Source organism: Nerophis ophidion, linkage group LG03 (assembly GCF_033978795.1).
Source record: "Nerophis ophidion isolate RoL-2023_Sa linkage group LG03, RoL_Noph_v1.0, whole genome shotgun sequence".
Taxonomy (NCBI): domain Eukaryota; kingdom Metazoa; phylum Chordata; class Actinopteri; order Syngnathiformes; family Syngnathidae; genus Nerophis; species Nerophis ophidion.
Window position 1 is genome coordinate 15,827,286 of NC_084613.1, and position 17,575 is coordinate 15,844,860.

Below are 17,575 nucleotides of genomic sequence, written 5' to 3' on the forward strand. Positions count from 1 at the left end.
GTGTTTGTTTGGCATTAAATGTGGGTGGAGGGAAAGGCTGGATGCAAATATAGCTACAAATGTACATACAGCTAGCCTAAATAGCAATTTTGCATCGATTAGCATGCCGTGCTAATCGATGCACATTCTACGTCAATCAACTTGAATCTGTCCCTGATCGTGTTGTTACACACCGACGAGGCATGATGTCTCCAAGGTACGGAAAATGTGAAATAACCGAGCTGATTTGACTCGATGTTTATAATGTGTTTGAGAAAATGGCGGATTGACTACTTAGAGTTCGTAAATCGCTTAAAAATATAAATGGTCTTTGTTCTGCAACATGAAGGTATATAGTTATACTTACATAGGTCTGGTGATAATGTTCCCCTTGAATGGGTGGTGCTGGAGGGGGCGTGGCCTTGCCCACAAAGGGCATCGTGGCTCCTCCTCTGCAAAGTTGATTTAGGAGCTGAATTGATACGCCACCAGCGCCTCTCCATAAACAGCAGCTATCATATTTTCTTCAGCATATATACTCGCACATCTCAGCCCCCCGGACCGTCGTCTTCTCCTTCTTCTCCTCCTCGTCAGTTCAGGTGAGCGCGCACCTCCTCCTCTCGCTCCTCACGGCATGTCTGTGAAGACCATCCAGGTCGCCCCTCTGACCTCCGACTGATGGAGGCTTCTTTTACTTTATTTACCGTCTTTACGTCACGGTGTGAGATGACGACCATGGTGTTACCTGGTAGTCTCGTGGTGGACTTTGTGGAGCTTTCCGGTCTCCGGTGTGGTTTGGAGACCTGGAGCACTTAAGTGTTTTGGCGAATAATTCTGATGTTTCTCACCAAAAAAAGAGTCCTCCTGCTAGTATTTTTAGCAGAAGTCTTGCTGTCCCTGAAAGGAGTTATCCTCGGAGATATTTAGTTCCTGGAATGATCGCGTGGAGATATTTGGATGAGGATATTAGTTGCCGGCATCTGTGGAGGAGATTAGAGGAGGCTGACATCTGACCCTCAGCTGCTATTAAGTCCAAACTTAGCAAATAGATCGTCTTCCATCTTCATCACGCCTCATTTCTGTCTTCTCGTCTCCCCTGACAGGTGCTGAGGAACACGCCCGCCATCATGTCAGAGTACGTCTCTCAATTTTTGCTTCACAGCTTCCGTGATGGCGACTGACTTTATTTTAATCGACTTTGGCTTCCATTTTCAGAAAGAAGATGTCAGCCAGCCGCCGGCATCACCTCAAGGTAGCGTTCAGTAGCGTTTAGCGAGCAGTACGCTAAAAGCTAATCAGTGTATTTTTACTATTTTGTCAAACTTCTTTTGAGTTTTGACTTCTGATTAGCTAAATTGCTCGCATAAAGCAATAGCATACTAACATTAGCATGATGATATAAGATATGTTAGCATACTTCTAAAATGGCGCCAAGTTTCATGAATTCATTATTTTTAGGGCTAAACATACCAAATTAGCTAAATTGCTAGCATAAATCATTAACTTATAAACATTAGCTTGATAATATAAGAACAGTTAGCATACTTCTAAAATGGCACCAAGTATCCATGATTTTTAGGTTTAAAGATATACAACTAGCTAACAGGCTAGCATGAAATGTAACCATGTTAATGCTAACACAGAAAAAGCTAGTATCCTTCCAAGATGGCGCCAAGTATCAAAAGTCATTATTTTAGGGTTAAAGATACAGAATTAGCTAAATTGCTAGCATAAAACATTAGCATAACAACATTAATGATAATACAAGAACAGTTAGCAACCTTTAAGATGGCGCCAAGTATCAAAATTCTTGATTTTTAGGTTTAAACATATACAATTAGCTAAAATGCTAGCATGAAATCTTACCTTGATTACGTTAGCATGCTAACATCGAAAAAGTAAGAATACTTCTAAGATGGCGCCAAGTATCAAGATTTATTATTTTTAGGGATAAACATACAAAATTAGCTAAATTGCTAGTATAAAACATTAGCATGATGATATAAGATCAGTTAGCATACTTCTAAAATGGCGCCAAGTATCAAAAGTCATTATTTTAGGGTTAAAGATACAGAATTAGCTAAATTGCTATCATAAAACATTAGCATAACAACATTAATGACAATATAAAAACAGTTAGCAACCTTTCAGATGGCGCCAAGTATCCAAATCCATGATTTTTAGGTTTAAACATATAAAATTAGCTAAAATGCTAGCATACTTGAAAAAAGTTAGCAAACTTGTAAGGTGGCGCCAAGTATCAAAATTCATTTTTTTTAGGGATAAAAATACGAATTTAGCTAAATTGCCAGTTTAAAACATTAGCATGATAATATAGGATCAGTTAGCATACTTCTAAGATGGCACCAAGTATCCAAATCCACGATTTTTAGCTAACATGCTAGCATGAAATGTAACCATGTTAATGTGAACATAGAAAAAGCTAGCATACTTCTAAGACGGCGGCAAGTATCAATAGTCATTATTTTAGGGTTAAACATACAGAATTAGCTAAATTGCTAGCATAATGGACAAAGCTCGAACGAAATCTTGTTGACATGTATGTCTTACGTGTTATTTATGACAATAAAGGAATAGATTGATTGATTGATTGATTGATAAAACATTAGCATAACAACATGAATGATAATATAAGAACACTTAGCAACGTTTAGGTTGGCGCCAAGTATCCAAATCTATGATTTTTAGGTTTAAACATATACAATTAGCTAAAATGCTAGCATGAAATGTTACCATGATAACGTTAGCATGCTAACATCAAAAAAGTTAGCATACTTCTAAAACGGCGCCAAGTATCAAAAGTCATTATTTTAGGGTTAAACATACATAATAAGCTAAATTGCTAGCATAAAACATTAGCATAACAACATGAATGATAATATAAGAACAGTTAGCAACCTTTAAGATGGTGCCAAGTATCAAAATTCATGTTTTTTAGGTTTAAACATATACAATTAGCTAAAATGCTAGCATGAAATTTTACCTTGATAACGTTAGCATGCTAACATCGAAAAAGTTAGCATACTTCTAAGATGGCGCCAAGTATCATATTTCATTATTTTCAGGGATAAACATATGAAATTAGCTAAATTGCTATCATAAAACATTAGCATGATGATAGAAGATCAGTTAGCATACTTCTAAAATGGCGCCAAGTATCAAAAGTCATTATTTTAGGGTTAAACATACAGAATCAACTAAATTGCTAGCATAAAACATTAGCATAACAACATTAATGATAATATAAAAACAGTTAGCAACCTTTAAGATGGCGCCAAGTATCCAAATCCATGATTTTTAGGGTTAAAAATATAAAATTAGCTAAAATGCTAGCATGAACTGTTACCATGATAATGTTAGCATGCAAACATCAAAAAGTTAGCATACTTCCAAGTATCAAAATTCATAATTTTTAGGGATAAACATACGAATTTAGCTAAATTGCTAGTACAAAATATTAGCATGATAATATAAGATCAGTTAGCATACTTCTAAGATGGCGCCAAGTATCAAAAGTCATTATTTAAGGGTTAAACATACAGAATGAGCTAAATTTCTAGCATAAAGCATTAGCATAACAACATTAATGATGATATAAGAACAGTTAGCAACCTTTAAGATGGCGCCAAGTTCCAAATCCATGACTTTTAGGTTAAAACTTATACAATTAGTCAAAAATACTAGCATGAAATGTTACCATGATAATGTTAGCATGCTAACATAAAAAAAGTTAGCATACTTGTAAGGTGGCGCCAAGTATCAAAATTCATAATTTTAAGGGAAAAACATAAGAATTTAGCTAAATTGCCAGTATAAAACATTAGCATGATAATATAAGATCAGTTAGCATACTTCTAAGATGACGCCAAGTATCCAAATCCATGATTTTTAGGTTTAAAGATATACAACTAGCTAGAATACTAGCATGAAATGTAACCATGTTAATGCTAACATAGAAAAAGCTAGCATACTTCTAAGACGGCGCCAAGTATCAAAAGTCATTATTTTAGGGTTAAACATACAGAATTAGCTAAATTGCTAGCATAATGGACAAAGCTCAAACGAAAGCTCGTTGACATGTATGTCTTAAGGGTTATTTATGACAATGAAAGGAATTGATTGATTGATTGATTGATTGATTGATAAAACATTAGCATAACAACATTAATGATAATATACGAACAGTTAGCAACCTTTAAGATGGCGCCAAGTATCCAAATCCATGATTTTTAGGTTTAAATATACAAAAGTAGCTAAAATGCTAGCATGAAATGTTACCATGATAACATTAGCATGCTAATATCAAAAAAGTTATCATACTTCTAAGATGGCGCAAAGTATCAAAAGTCATTATTTTAGGGTTAAACATACAGAATTAGCTAAATTGCTAGCATAAAACATTAGCATAACAACATTAATGATAGTATAAGAACAGTTAGCAACCTTTAAGATGGCGCCAAGTATCCAAATCCATGATTTTTAGGTTTAAACATATGCAATTAGCTAAAATGCTAGCATGAAATCTTACCATGATAACATTAGCATGCTAACATCAAAAAAGTTAGCATACTTCTAAAATGGCGCCAAGTATCAAAAGTCATTATTTTAGGGTTAAACATACAAATTTAGCTAAATTGCTAGTATAAAACATTAGCATGATGATATAAGATCAGTTAGCATACTTCTAAAATGGCCCCAAGTATCAAAAGTCATTATTTTAGAGTTAAACATACAGAATTTGCTAAATTGCTATCATAAAACATTAGCATAACAACATTAATGATAATACAAGAACAGTTACCAACCTTTAAGATGGCGTTAAGTATCCAAATCCATGATTTTTAGGTTTAAACATATGCAATTAGCTAAAATGCTAGCATGAAATGTTACCATGATAACGTTAGCATGCTAACATCAAAAAAGTTACCATACTTGTAAGGTGGCGCCAAGTATCAAAATTCATAATTTTTAGGGATAAACATACGAATTTAGCTAAATTGCCAGTATAAAATATTAGCATGATACTATAAGATCAGTTAGCACATTTCTAAGATGGCGCCAAGTAACCAAATCCATGATTTTTAGGTTTAAAAATATACAACTAGCTAGAATGCTAGCATGAAATGTTACCATGTTAATGCTAACACGGAAAAAGCTAGCAGCCGTCTAAGATGGCGCCAAGTATTAAAAGTCATTATTTTAGGGTTAAACATACAGAATTAGCTAAATTGCTAGCATAAAGCATTAGCATAACAACATTAATGATAACATAAGAACAGTTAGCAACCTTTAAGATGGCGCCAAGTATCCAAATCCATGATTTTTAGGTTTAAACATATACAATTAGCTAAAGATCTACCATGAAATGTTACCATGATAATGTTAGCATGCTAACATCGAAAAAGTTAACATACTTTTACGATGGCGCCAAGTATCAAAATTCATTATTTTTTAAGGGATATACATACGAACTTAGCTAAATTGCTATTATAAAACATTAGCATGATGATATAAGATCAGTTAGCACACTTCTTAGATAAAAGGCAGTAATACAGCATCAATCACATGAGGACTGTTACTTAGAGACAATTGTGTGATGGTGTTGTCATGGCTGCATGCAGAGTGTGATCCTGCACATCGCCTTCACCTGGCTGGAGCAGGAGAAGGCAGAGCTGGCGGTGACCAAGCAGAACCACATGTCTGAGCACTGCAGCAGGCCCAGCCAAAGCGGGGACCAGGCCACACTCATGGTCAGCCTCCCTTCTAGATTCTTCTACACGCTTCTTCTTCATTCAGCCTTCTGCTGACGCTAAACTATGTTGATGACACCAGGACACGTGCAAGAAGCTGAACGCTCTCATCGAGAAGTTGGACGAGGAACGCTACGACCTGGAGGCCAAAGTGAAGAAAACAGACAAGGAGGTGAAGAGTTACACCTGATTTTAACACTCTTTTAACATCAAACACTTTTTACACCTGATTTTAACACTCTTTCGATATCAAACACTTTTTTACACCTGATTTTAACACTCTTTCAACATTAAAAACCTTTTAGACCTGATTTCAACACTCTTTGAACATTAAAAACTTCTTTTACACCTAATTTAAACAAACACTTTTCTACACCTGATTTTAACACTCTTTCAACATCAAATACTTTTTTAACGCCTGATTTTAACCCTTTTTTAACATCAAACACTTTTTTAAACCTGATTTCAAAATTCTTTCAACATAAAACACTTTTTTATACCTGATTTTAACAATATTTCAACATTAAAAACTTTTTATACACCTGATTTTAACACTCTTTCAATATCAAACACTTTTTATACCTGATTTTAACACTCTTTCAACATTAAAAACTTATTAGACCTGATTTCAACACTATTTCAACATTAAAAACTTTTTTTTACACCTGATTTAAACAAACACTTTTCTTACACCTGATTTTAACTCTTCCAACATCAAACACTTTTTTACACCTGATTTTAACAGTCTTTCAACATTAAAAACATTTTTACACCTGATTTTAACACTCTTTCAATATCAAACCCTTTTTTCCACCTGAGTTTAACACTCTTTCAACATCAAATACTTTTTATACCTGATTTTTTAACACTCTTTCAACATCGAACCCTTTTAACACTTGATTTTAACACTCTTTCGACATTAAACACTTTTTAACACCTGATTTTAACACTCTTTCAACATTAAAACTTTTTACACCTGATTTTAACACTCTTTCAACATCAAACACTTTTGTACACCTGATTTCAACACTTTTAAACATAAAACATTTTTTACACCTGATTTCAACATGCTTTGACTAACAAAAACTTTTTTAGACCTGATTTTAACACTTTTTCAACATTAAACATTTTTTTACACCTGATTTCAACACGCTTTCACTAACAAAAACTTTTTTACACCTGGTTTTAACACTCTATAAACAAACACTTTTTTACACCTGATTCTAACACTTTTTCACCTTGAAACACTTTTTTACATCTGATTTTAAAATTTTTTCACCTTGAAACACTTTTTTACATCTGATTTTAACACTCTGTCGACATAAAACACTTTTTTACACCTGATTTTAACACTCTTTCAACTTGAAACACTTTTTTACATCTGATTTTAACACTCTTTCAACATCAAACACTTTTTTACATCTGATTTCAACACGCTTTCACTAACAACAACTTTTTTTTACCTGGCGTTAACACTCTATAAACAAACACTTTTTTACACCTGATTTTAACACTCTTTCAACATCAAACACTTTTTAACACTTGATTTTATCACTCTTTCAACATTAAAAAATGTTTCTACACGTGATTTCAACACTCTTTCAACATTAAAAAATGTTTCTACACGTGATTTCAACACTCTTTCAACATTAAAAAATTTTTTTACACCTGATTTAAACAAACACTTTTTTTACACCTGATTTCAAGACTCTTTCATCATCAAACACTTTTTTACACCTAATTTTAACAGTCTTTCAACATTAAAAACTTTTTTACACCTGGTTTTAACACTCTGTAAACAAACACCTTTTTACACCTGATTTTAACACTCTTTCAACATCAAACACTTTTGTACACCTGATTTCAACACTTTTCAACATAAAACACTTTTTTACACCTGATTTCAACACGCTTTCACGAACAAAAACTTTTTTACACCTGATTTTAACACTTTTTCAACATTAAACATTTTTTTACACCTGATTTCAACACGCTTTCACTAACAAAAGCTTTTTTACACCTGGTTTTAACACTCTACAAACAAACACTTTTTTACACCTGATTTTAACACTTTTTCACCTTGAAACACTTTTTTACATCTGATTTTAACACTTTTTCAACATCAAACACTTTTTACACCTGATTTTAACACTCTTTCACCTTGAAACACTTTTTTACATCTGATTTTAACACTCTTTCGACATAAAACACTTTTTTACACCTGATTTTAACACTCTTTCAACTTGAAACACTTTTTTACATTTGATTTTAACACTCTTTCAACATCAAACACTTTTTTACATCTGATTTCAACACGCTTTCACTAACAAAAACTTTTTTACACCTGGCTTTAACACTCTATAAACAAACACTTTTTTACACCTGATTTTATCACTCTTTCAACATTAAAAACGTTTCTACACCTGATTTCAACACTCTTTCAACATTAAAAACTTTTTTAAACCTGATTTAAACAAATCCTTTTTTTACACCTGATTTTAACACTCTTTCAATATCAAACACTTTTTTACACCTAATTTTAACACTCTTTTAACATCAAACAGTTTTTTACACCTGATTTTAACACTCTTTCAACATCAAATACTTTTTTAACACCTGATTTTAACACTCTTTCAACATCAAACACTTTTACACTTGATTTCAACACCTTTCAACAAAAAACACTTGTTTACTCCTGATTTCAACACTCTTTCAACATTAAAAACTTTTTTTACACCTGATTTAAACAAACACTCTTTTTACACCTGATTTCAACACTATTTCATCATCAAACACTTTTTTACACCTAATTTTAACAGTCTTTCAACATTAAAAACTTTTTTTACATCTGATTTTAACACTCTTTCAATATCAATCACTTTTTACACCTGATTTTAACACTCTTTCAACATCAAACACATTTTGTACACCTGATTTCAACACCTTTCAACATCAAACACTTTTTTACACCTGATTTCAACATGCTTTCACTAACAAAAACTTTTTTACACCTGATTTTAACACTCTTTCAACTTGAAACACTTTTTTACATCTGATTTTAACACTCTTTCAACATCAAACACTTTTTTACACCTGATGTCAACACTCTTTCGACATAAAACACTTTTTTACACCTTATTTTAACACTCTTTCAACATAAAACACTTTTTTACACCTGGTTTCAACACGCTTTCACTAACAAAAACGTTTTACACCTGTTTTTAACACTCTTTAAACAAACACTTTTTTACACCCGATTTCACCACGCTTTCACTAACAAAACTTTTTTACACCTGGTTTCAAGACTCTATAAACAAACAATTTTTTACATCTGATTTTAACACTCTTTCAACATCAAACACTTTTGTACACCTGATTTCAACACTCTTTCACTAACAAAAACTTTTTTACACCTGATTTCAACACCTTTCAACATCAAACACTTTTTTACACCTGATTTCAACACGCTTTCACTAACAAAAACTTTTTTACACCTGATTTTAACACTCTTTCAACTTGAAACACTTTTTTACATCTGATTTTAACACTCTTTCAACATCAAACACTTTTTTACACCTGATTTTAACACTCTTTTCACATTAAACACTTTTTTACACCTGATTTCAACACGCTTTCACTAACAGAAAAGTTTTACACCTGATTTTAACACTCTTTAAACAAACACTTTTTTACACCTGATTTCAACACGCTTTCTCTAACAAAAACTTTTTTACACCTGGTTTTAACACTCTATAAACAAACACTTTTTTACATATGATTTTAACACTCTTTCAACATCAAACACTTTTGTACACCTGATTTCAACACTCTTTTGACATAAAACACTTTTCTACACCTGATTTGAACACTCTTTCAACTTGAAACACTTTTTTACTTCTGATTTTAACACTCTTTCTACATCAAACACTTTTTTACATCTGATTTCAACACGCTTTCACTAACAAAAACGTTTTACACCTGATTTTAACACTCTTTTAACAAAAACTTTTTTACACCTGGTTTTAACACTTTATAAACAAACACATTTTACACCTGATTTTAACACTCTTTTACCTTGAAACACTTTTTTTAAATCTGATTTTAACACTTTCCACATCAAACACTTTTTTACACCTGTCAACACTCTTTCGACATAAAACACTTTTTTACATCTGATTTTAACACTATTTCAACACCAACACTTTTTTTACACCTGATTTCAACACTCCTTCAACAGCAAACACTTTTTTTACATCTGATTTCAACACTCTTTCCCTAACAAAAACGTTTTACACCTGATTTTAACACTCTTTAAACAAACACTTTTTTACACCTGATTTCAACACACTTTCACTAACAAAAACGTTTTACACCTGATTTTAACACTCTATAAACAAACACTTTTTTACACCCGATTTTAACACTCTTTCAATTTGAAACACTTTTTTACGTCAGATTTTAACACTTTTTCCACATAAAACACTTTTTTTCATCTGATTTTAACACTCTTTCAACGTGAAACACTTTTTTACATCTGATTTTAACACTCTTTCAACACCAACACTTTTTTAAACCTGATTTCAACACGCTTTCACTAACAAAAACGTTTTACAACTGATTTTAACACTCTTTAAACAAACACTTTTAAAATATTCAATTGTGATTAATCACATTGTTAGTTAAATTAAAATTAATGCAGTATTCGCAAAAATATATAATTTACCGTCATTAACAGATATACCCCAGACAGACAATTTTAAGTGTTTAAAACCATGAACAGACAATTAATTTTCTTTAATAAAATGTTTTTTAACATGCTTTTTGAAACAGCTCAACACAAAAAGTATATAAACACGCTTTTAAAGACAATAATAAAAAAAAACGACCTGGTTTCTTGTTAGAGTTGGTATTTTGTAGGAATACAGAAATTGTATTCCTGCTTTAGGAGCACTTGCATTTAGAGGAGAGGAGCTACACTTCCATGTTTAAATAGCAGTTCCACGCATTAAAAATTTAAAATGTGGATTGTTACGATCATGCTTTATTTGTCAAAGATGTAAGGTGATATTTTTTTCTACCTAATAAATATTTCTGATATTCTGTACTTTACGTGTTGTACAAGTTAATGGCATTCATATCTCTGCATGACAATATTTTCACCATCTCTACCTACTTTTTAATAGAATGTCACATTGTTGGTCACAATACACTTTAAAAGACTATACAATACACCTTAATTGCACTTTTAAAAAAACGATCCCCGTCAGAGGAACTTGTAGTTTACACTTTGGAAGTCCAACACTTTTTTTTTTACTCCTCAGATTGAAGACCTGAAATTCAAGGTCATCGACCTGGCGGGCGTCAAGAAGCCCGCCCTGAAGAAGGTGCGCATGTCCGCAGACGCCATGTTGAAGGCTCTGCTTGGATCCAAACACACCGTCAACATGGAACTCAGAGCCAACCTCAAGCAGGTCAAGAAGGAAGTCAAAGAGGAGGTGAGAACACACACACAAACACACACACACACACCATACAACACATACAAAACATATGATGTACAACTTACAGCACACGGTAGGAAGGGGACTTTAATGGCCCCATTCATCACAGATTACCTGACACATGAAACATGACGTGTGCACGATGTTGAATATCTGATCATATTATATTTTATGGCAATTCCAACTTTACCCACAGCGTCACTTGCTATGTAGAGTGGCACTTTCCATCATGTTCAGCCGACTGCATTACAAATTGATTAGCTCCCCCCCCTCCCTCCCCCCTCTTCCCCTTACACGAGATCCACCCAGAAATAGGGCCGTGTGAATTCCTTCCCTACGTACATATCATACACAACATACATTGGACACAAACTCCCCCCAATCATGTAGCTTGTCAGCTCGAGTTAGCGAATAACCAACGGTCCTTAAAGAGCGAGGGAGTGTTATTACGGCAGGAACTAATAGAAGCGCTTTATGCAGTCTCCCTTAACGATGTCTGTTGCCGTCGGCTGGAGGAAAATTTGCTTGTTGTCGTCGCCTGTTGCTCACAGACCTGCAGTGCAAAATTGTGTGGGATAATGGTGTGGATTTTGGAGGTCAGCTTGGTGTTTGTTTTGCTATGCACCGAGGACGCATGGGCAGTGCAGCTTGGAGGAAGCTTGCAGTGTGTGCCAGGGAAATAGTGCAGTGGTCTAAGAAGAGCATCCCAAGGTTTCTCGTTGGGTGGAGTTTTTCCTTGCCAGATCTGGTCTGTGAAGCCCTTTGGGGCACTTTTGTGATTAAGGGCAATATATATAAACTTGGATTGATTGATTCAGTCAGTGGTTATGAAATCATTTTCACCAAATACCTCCTCACAAAAAAATGACTAATAGTATAACATTAAGTAGCGTAGTAGGCCAAAGTGTTCATGAAAAACAAGGCAGAGGTTTTATTCAACTAGTAATTGTAGTATTTGTGTGAATGCTCCAAAGCAAAGCAAGTTGATATTTCCCGACCAATATTCTACAACACAAATACAACGTTGAAACAACATGCTTTTGGACAACGTTTAATCAATGTCATGTTCTGACATTTATTTGACCATTGAAATTTGGTCATTTCCCAACCACTATACATCACAAATACAACATTGAAACAACATGCTTTTTGACAACGTTTAATCAATGTCACAAACATTGAGTTGACCATTGACATTTGGTAATTACCCAACCACAATACAACACAATTCCAACATTGAAACAACATGCTTTTTGACATTTTAATCAATGTCGGGTTCTGATGTTGATTCAACTATTGAAATTTGGTCATTTCCCAACCAATATTCTACAACACAAATACAACGTTGCAACAACTTGCTTTTTGACGACGTTTAATCAATGTCAGGTTGTGACATAGATAGATGGATAGATAGTACTTTATTGATTCCTTCAGGAGAGTTCCTTCAGGAAAATTAAAATTCCAGCAGCAGTGTACAGAGTTGAGATTAATTTAAATAAAAGTAAAAAGTAAATAATGGGGGTTTAAATGGAACCAAAATAGAGAAATATTACAATAAGAATAAAAACTAAAAAGCAACAATGGGAATAAAAATATAACAGTAAAATAAGAATATAACAAGACAAAGTAGGCTGTAGTGGCCATGTTATGAAAAACATTTATTTGTTTTTTATTTATTTTTAGTTATACAACACAAAAACAACGTTGAAACAACATGGTTTTTGACACTCAATCAATGTCGGGTTTCAACGTTGATTCAACTATTGAAATTTGATCATTTCCCAACCAATATTCCACAACACAAATACAATGTTGCAACAACATGCTTTTCGACGACGTTTCTTCAATGTCAGGTTGTGATCTTGAATAGACCATTGAAATGTGGTCTTTTCGCAATCAATATTCTACAACACAAATACAACGTTTAAACAACTTGCTTTTTCACATTTAATCAATATCAGGTTGTGACATTGAGTTGACTATTGACATTTGATAATTACCCAACCATCATGCAACACAATTACATTGAAACAACATGCTTTTTGACATTTAACCAATGTTAGGTTCTGACGTTGATTCAACTATTGAAATTTGGTCATTTCCCAACCAATATTCTACAACACAAATACAACATTGAAACAACATGCTTTTTGACTACTTTTCTTCAATGTCAGGTTGTGACATTTATTTGACCATTGAAATTTGGTCATTACCCAACCACTGTACAACACAAATACAACGTTGAAACAACATGCTTTTTGACATTCAATCAATGTCGGGTTCTGACGTTAATTCAACTATTGAAATTTGGTCATTTCCCAACATATATTCTACAACACAAAAACAACGTTGAAACAACATGCTTTTTTACGTTTAATCAATGTCGGGTTCTGACTTTGATTCGACAATTGAAATTTGGTCATTTCCCAACCAATATTCTACATCACAAATACAAACCCCGTTTCCATATGAGTTGGGAAATTGTGTTGGATGTAAATATAAACGGAATACAATGATTTGCAAATCATTTTCAACCCATATTCAGTTGAATGCACTACAAAGACAAGACATTTGATGTTAAAACTCATAAACTTTATTTTTTTTTTGCAAATAATAATCAACTTAGAATTTCATGGCTGCAACACGTGCCAAAGTAGTTGGGAAAGGGCATGTTCACCACTGTGTTACATCACCTTTTCTTTTAACAACACTCAATAAACGTTTGGGAACTGAGGAAACTAATTGTTGAAGCTTTGAAAGTGGAATTCTTTCCCATTCTTGTTTTATGTAGAGCTTCAGTCGTTCAACAGTCCGGGGTCTCCGCTGTCGTATTTTACGTTTCATAATGCGCCACACATTTTCGATGGGAGACAGGTCTGGACTGCAGGCGGGCCTAGAAAGTACCCACACTCTTTATTTACGAAGCCACGCTGTTGTAACACGTGCTGAATGTGGCTTGGCATTGTCTTGCTGAAATAAGCAGGGGCGTCAATGAAAAAGACAGCGCTTAGATGGCAGCATATGCTGTTACAAAACCTGTATGTACCTTTCAGAATTAATGGTGCCTTCACAGATATGTAAGTTACCCATGTGTTGGAAACTAATGCACCGTCATACCAACACAGATGCTGGCTTTTGAACTTTGGGTCAATAACAGTCTGGATGGTTCGCTTTCCCTTTGGTCCGGATGACACGATGTCGAATATTTCCAAAAAACAATTTTAAATGTGGACTCGTCAGACCACAGAACACTTTTCCTCTTTGCATCAGTCCATCTTAGATGATCTCGGGCCCAGAGAAGCCGGCGGCGTTTCTGGATGTTGTTGATAAATGGCTTTCGCTTTGAATAGTAGAGCTTTAACTTGCACGTACAGACGAACTATATTCAGTGACAGTGGTTTTCTGAAGTGTTCCTGAGCCCATGTGGTGATATCCTTTAGAGATTGATGTCGGTTTTTGATACAGTGCCGTCTGAGGGATCAAACGTCACGGTCCTTCAATGTTGGTTTCCGGCCATGCCGCTTACGTGGAGTGATTTCTCCAGATTCTCTGAACCTTTTGATGATATTATCCCCAAATTTCTTGCAATTGCACTTTGAGAAACGTTGTTCTTAAACTGTTTAACTATTTGCTCACGCAGTTGTGGACAAAGGGGTGTACCTCGCCCCATCCTTTCTTGTGAAAGACAGGGCATTTTTTGGGACGCTGTTTTTATACCCAATCATGGCACCCACCTGTTTCCAATTAGCCTGCACACCTGCGGGATGTTCCATATAAGTGTTTGATGAACATTCCTCAACTTTATCAGTATTTATTGCCACCTTTCCCAACTTCTTTGTCACATTTTGCTGGCATCAAAGTCTAAAGTTAATGATTATTTGCTCACAAATTTTTTTTTTATCAGTTTGAACATCAAATATGTTGTCTTTGTAGCATATTCAACTGAATATGGGTTGAAAATGATTTGTAAATCATTGTATTCTGTTTATATTTACATCTAACACAATTTCCCAACTCATATGGAAATGGGGGTTGTACAGCGTTGACACAACATGCTTTTTGACAACGTTTATTCAATGTCAGGTTCTGACATTGATTTGACCATTGAAATATGGTCTAATCAACCAACAACGTGCGATAAACATCAATATTTCAAAGTCAGTTTTAAAGGACATGTACGTATAATCAATGTTGTATCAATGTCTTGTGCCTGCTGGTGTACATTAGTCGCTATGATTAGGGGTTAAAAAAATAAGTGGTTAGTGGCAGCACTAGTAGCATTTACAATTTATGGCAATGCAGAAAGGCTCCTTCGCTTTTTCCAAACTAGTTGTTGCTCCAAAGCGTTCACACATACACGACCGTATTTAATCTAGAGCAGGGGTCACCAACCTTTTTGAAACCAAGAGCTACTTCTTGAGTACTGATTAATGCGAAGGGCTACCAGTTTGATACACACTTAAATAAATTGCCAGAAATAGCCAATTTGCTCAATTTACCTTTAATAAATTAATCTATGTATATAAAAAAATGGGTATTTCTGTCTGTCATTCCGTCGTAGATTTTTTTTCCTTTTACGGAAGGTTTTTTGTAGAGAATAAATGATGAAAAAAACACTTAATTGAAAGGTTTAAAAGAGGAGAAAACAGAAAAAAAATTAAACTAAATTTTGAAACATAGTTTATCTTCAATTTCGACTCTTTAAAATTCAAAATTCAACCGAAAAAAATGAAGAGAAAAACTAGCTAATTTTAATCTTTTTGAAAAAATTCAAAATAGAATTTATAGAACATCATTAGTCATTTTTCCTGATTAAGATTAATTTAGAAATTTTGATGACATGTTTTAAATAGGTTAAAATCCAATCTGCACTTTGTTAGAATATATAACAAATTGGACCAAGCTATATTTCTAACAAAGACAAATCATTATTTCTTCTAGATTTTCCAGAACAAAAATTTCAAAAGAAACTCAAACGAGTTTGAAATAAGATTTAAATTTGATTCTACATATTTTCTAGATTTGCCGGAATATTTTTATTTTATTTTAATCATAATAAGTCTGAAGAAATATTTCACAAATATAAACAGAAGCATTGAAGAATTAAATTAAAATGTATTTATTATTCTTTACAATAATAAAAATAAAAAAAAATACTTGAACATTGATTTAAAATGTCAGGAAAGAAGAGGAAGGAATTTAAAAGGTAAAAAGGTATATGTGTTTAAAAATCCTAAAATCATTTTTATGGTTCTATTTTTCCTCTAAAATTGTCTTTCGGAAAGTTATAGGAAGCAAAGTAAAAAAAATAAATGCATTTATTTAAACAAGTGAAGACCAAGTCTTTAAAATATTTTCTTGGATTTTCAAATTCTATTTGATTTTTGTCTCTCTTAGAATTAAAAATGTTGACCAGTTTTCTGGTAAATAAATAAAATGTAAAAAATAGCGGCAGCTCACTGGTAAGTGCTGCTCTTTGAGCTATTTTTAGAACAGGCCAACAGGCGACACATCTGGTCCTTACGGGCGACCTGGTGCCCGCGGGCACCGCGTTGGTGATCCCTGATCTAGACTATAGAGCGCACCGCTAAATAGGTCACACCCACTAAATTTTAGGAGAAAAAATATTTTTACATATATTAGTCGCATATCACATCATTTCTGAAGTATTTTTCTGCAATGTGTGTCCAGACTTTATTTGAGGACAACATGTGTGCTGGAATGAGACAGCACACAGTATGTGTGTGTTGTTGTGCAGCCAGCAGTGACGTGTGTGTTGTTGTGCAGCCAGCAGTGACGTGTGTTGTTGTTGTTGTTGTGCAGCCCGCAGAGGCGGTGGGCGACTGGCGCAAGAACATTGAAGACAAAGCTGACAGGAAGAAGATGTTCGAGACTTCCTAAAAGAATTGACTCTTTTCATTGATCTTTTAATTAAATCTTGTTTCACTTTCACCTTTCCTGTGTCCTCACTTCCTGTCCATGGCCTCCACCTTGCTACTCTTCACTTCCTGTCTTCCTCTTGCTTTATCACGATAACGCAATGGTGTTGTGTTTGCCTGCCGACACACAACATTGATCACGAGTACATTGGTTTCAAATGTCACATAGTAAGCGTTTATTGCGTGATAAAGTGTAGTGTCTCATATCTCCAGTAGCAAATTATTGATTACCTGATCAAGTTTAATGTTTCATGTGTCCAAGAGTAAAGCATTACTTGCATGATAAAAGGTAGTGTTTCATATCTCCAATGGCAAATAATTCATTACATGATAAAGTTTGATGTTTCATGTGTCCAAGAGTAAAGCATTAAGTGCATGATAGACT

At 33.9% G+C, this 17,575-nt stretch overlaps 1 protein-coding gene across 1 annotated transcript; it reads left to right on the top strand.

Moving 5' to 3' along the window:
* Window positions 1–455: 455 nt before the first annotated feature.
* LOC133549200 (troponin I, fast skeletal muscle-like) lies at window positions 456–17,203 on the top strand. Its single transcript, XM_061894393.1, has 7 exons — window positions 456–578; window positions 1,083–1,114; window positions 1,195–1,231; window positions 5,622–5,750; window positions 5,833–5,922; window positions 11,072–11,245; window positions 17,075–17,203. Exons 2-7 carry the CDS (start codon window positions 1,107–1,109, stop codon window positions 17,150–17,152), a joined length of 516 nt encoding a protein of 171 aa, XP_061750377.1. The 5' UTR covers window positions 456–578; window positions 1,083–1,106; the 3' UTR covers window positions 17,153–17,203.
* Window positions 17,204–17,575: the final 372 nt, after the last annotated feature.

What these genes read in the sequence shown, in the direction of transcription:
- LOC133549200 (XM_061894393.1), top strand. An exon ending in GCCGCCGGCATCACCTCAAG is followed by an intron (nt 1,232 to 5,621) that starts GTAGCGTTCAGT and finishes GGCTGCATGCAG; the next exon opens with AGTGTGATCCTGCACATCGC. An exon ending in TGAAGAAAACAGACAAGGAG is followed by an intron (nt 5,923 to 11,071) that starts GTGAAGAGTTAC and finishes TTTACTCCTCAG; the next exon opens with ATTGAAGACCTGAAATTCAA.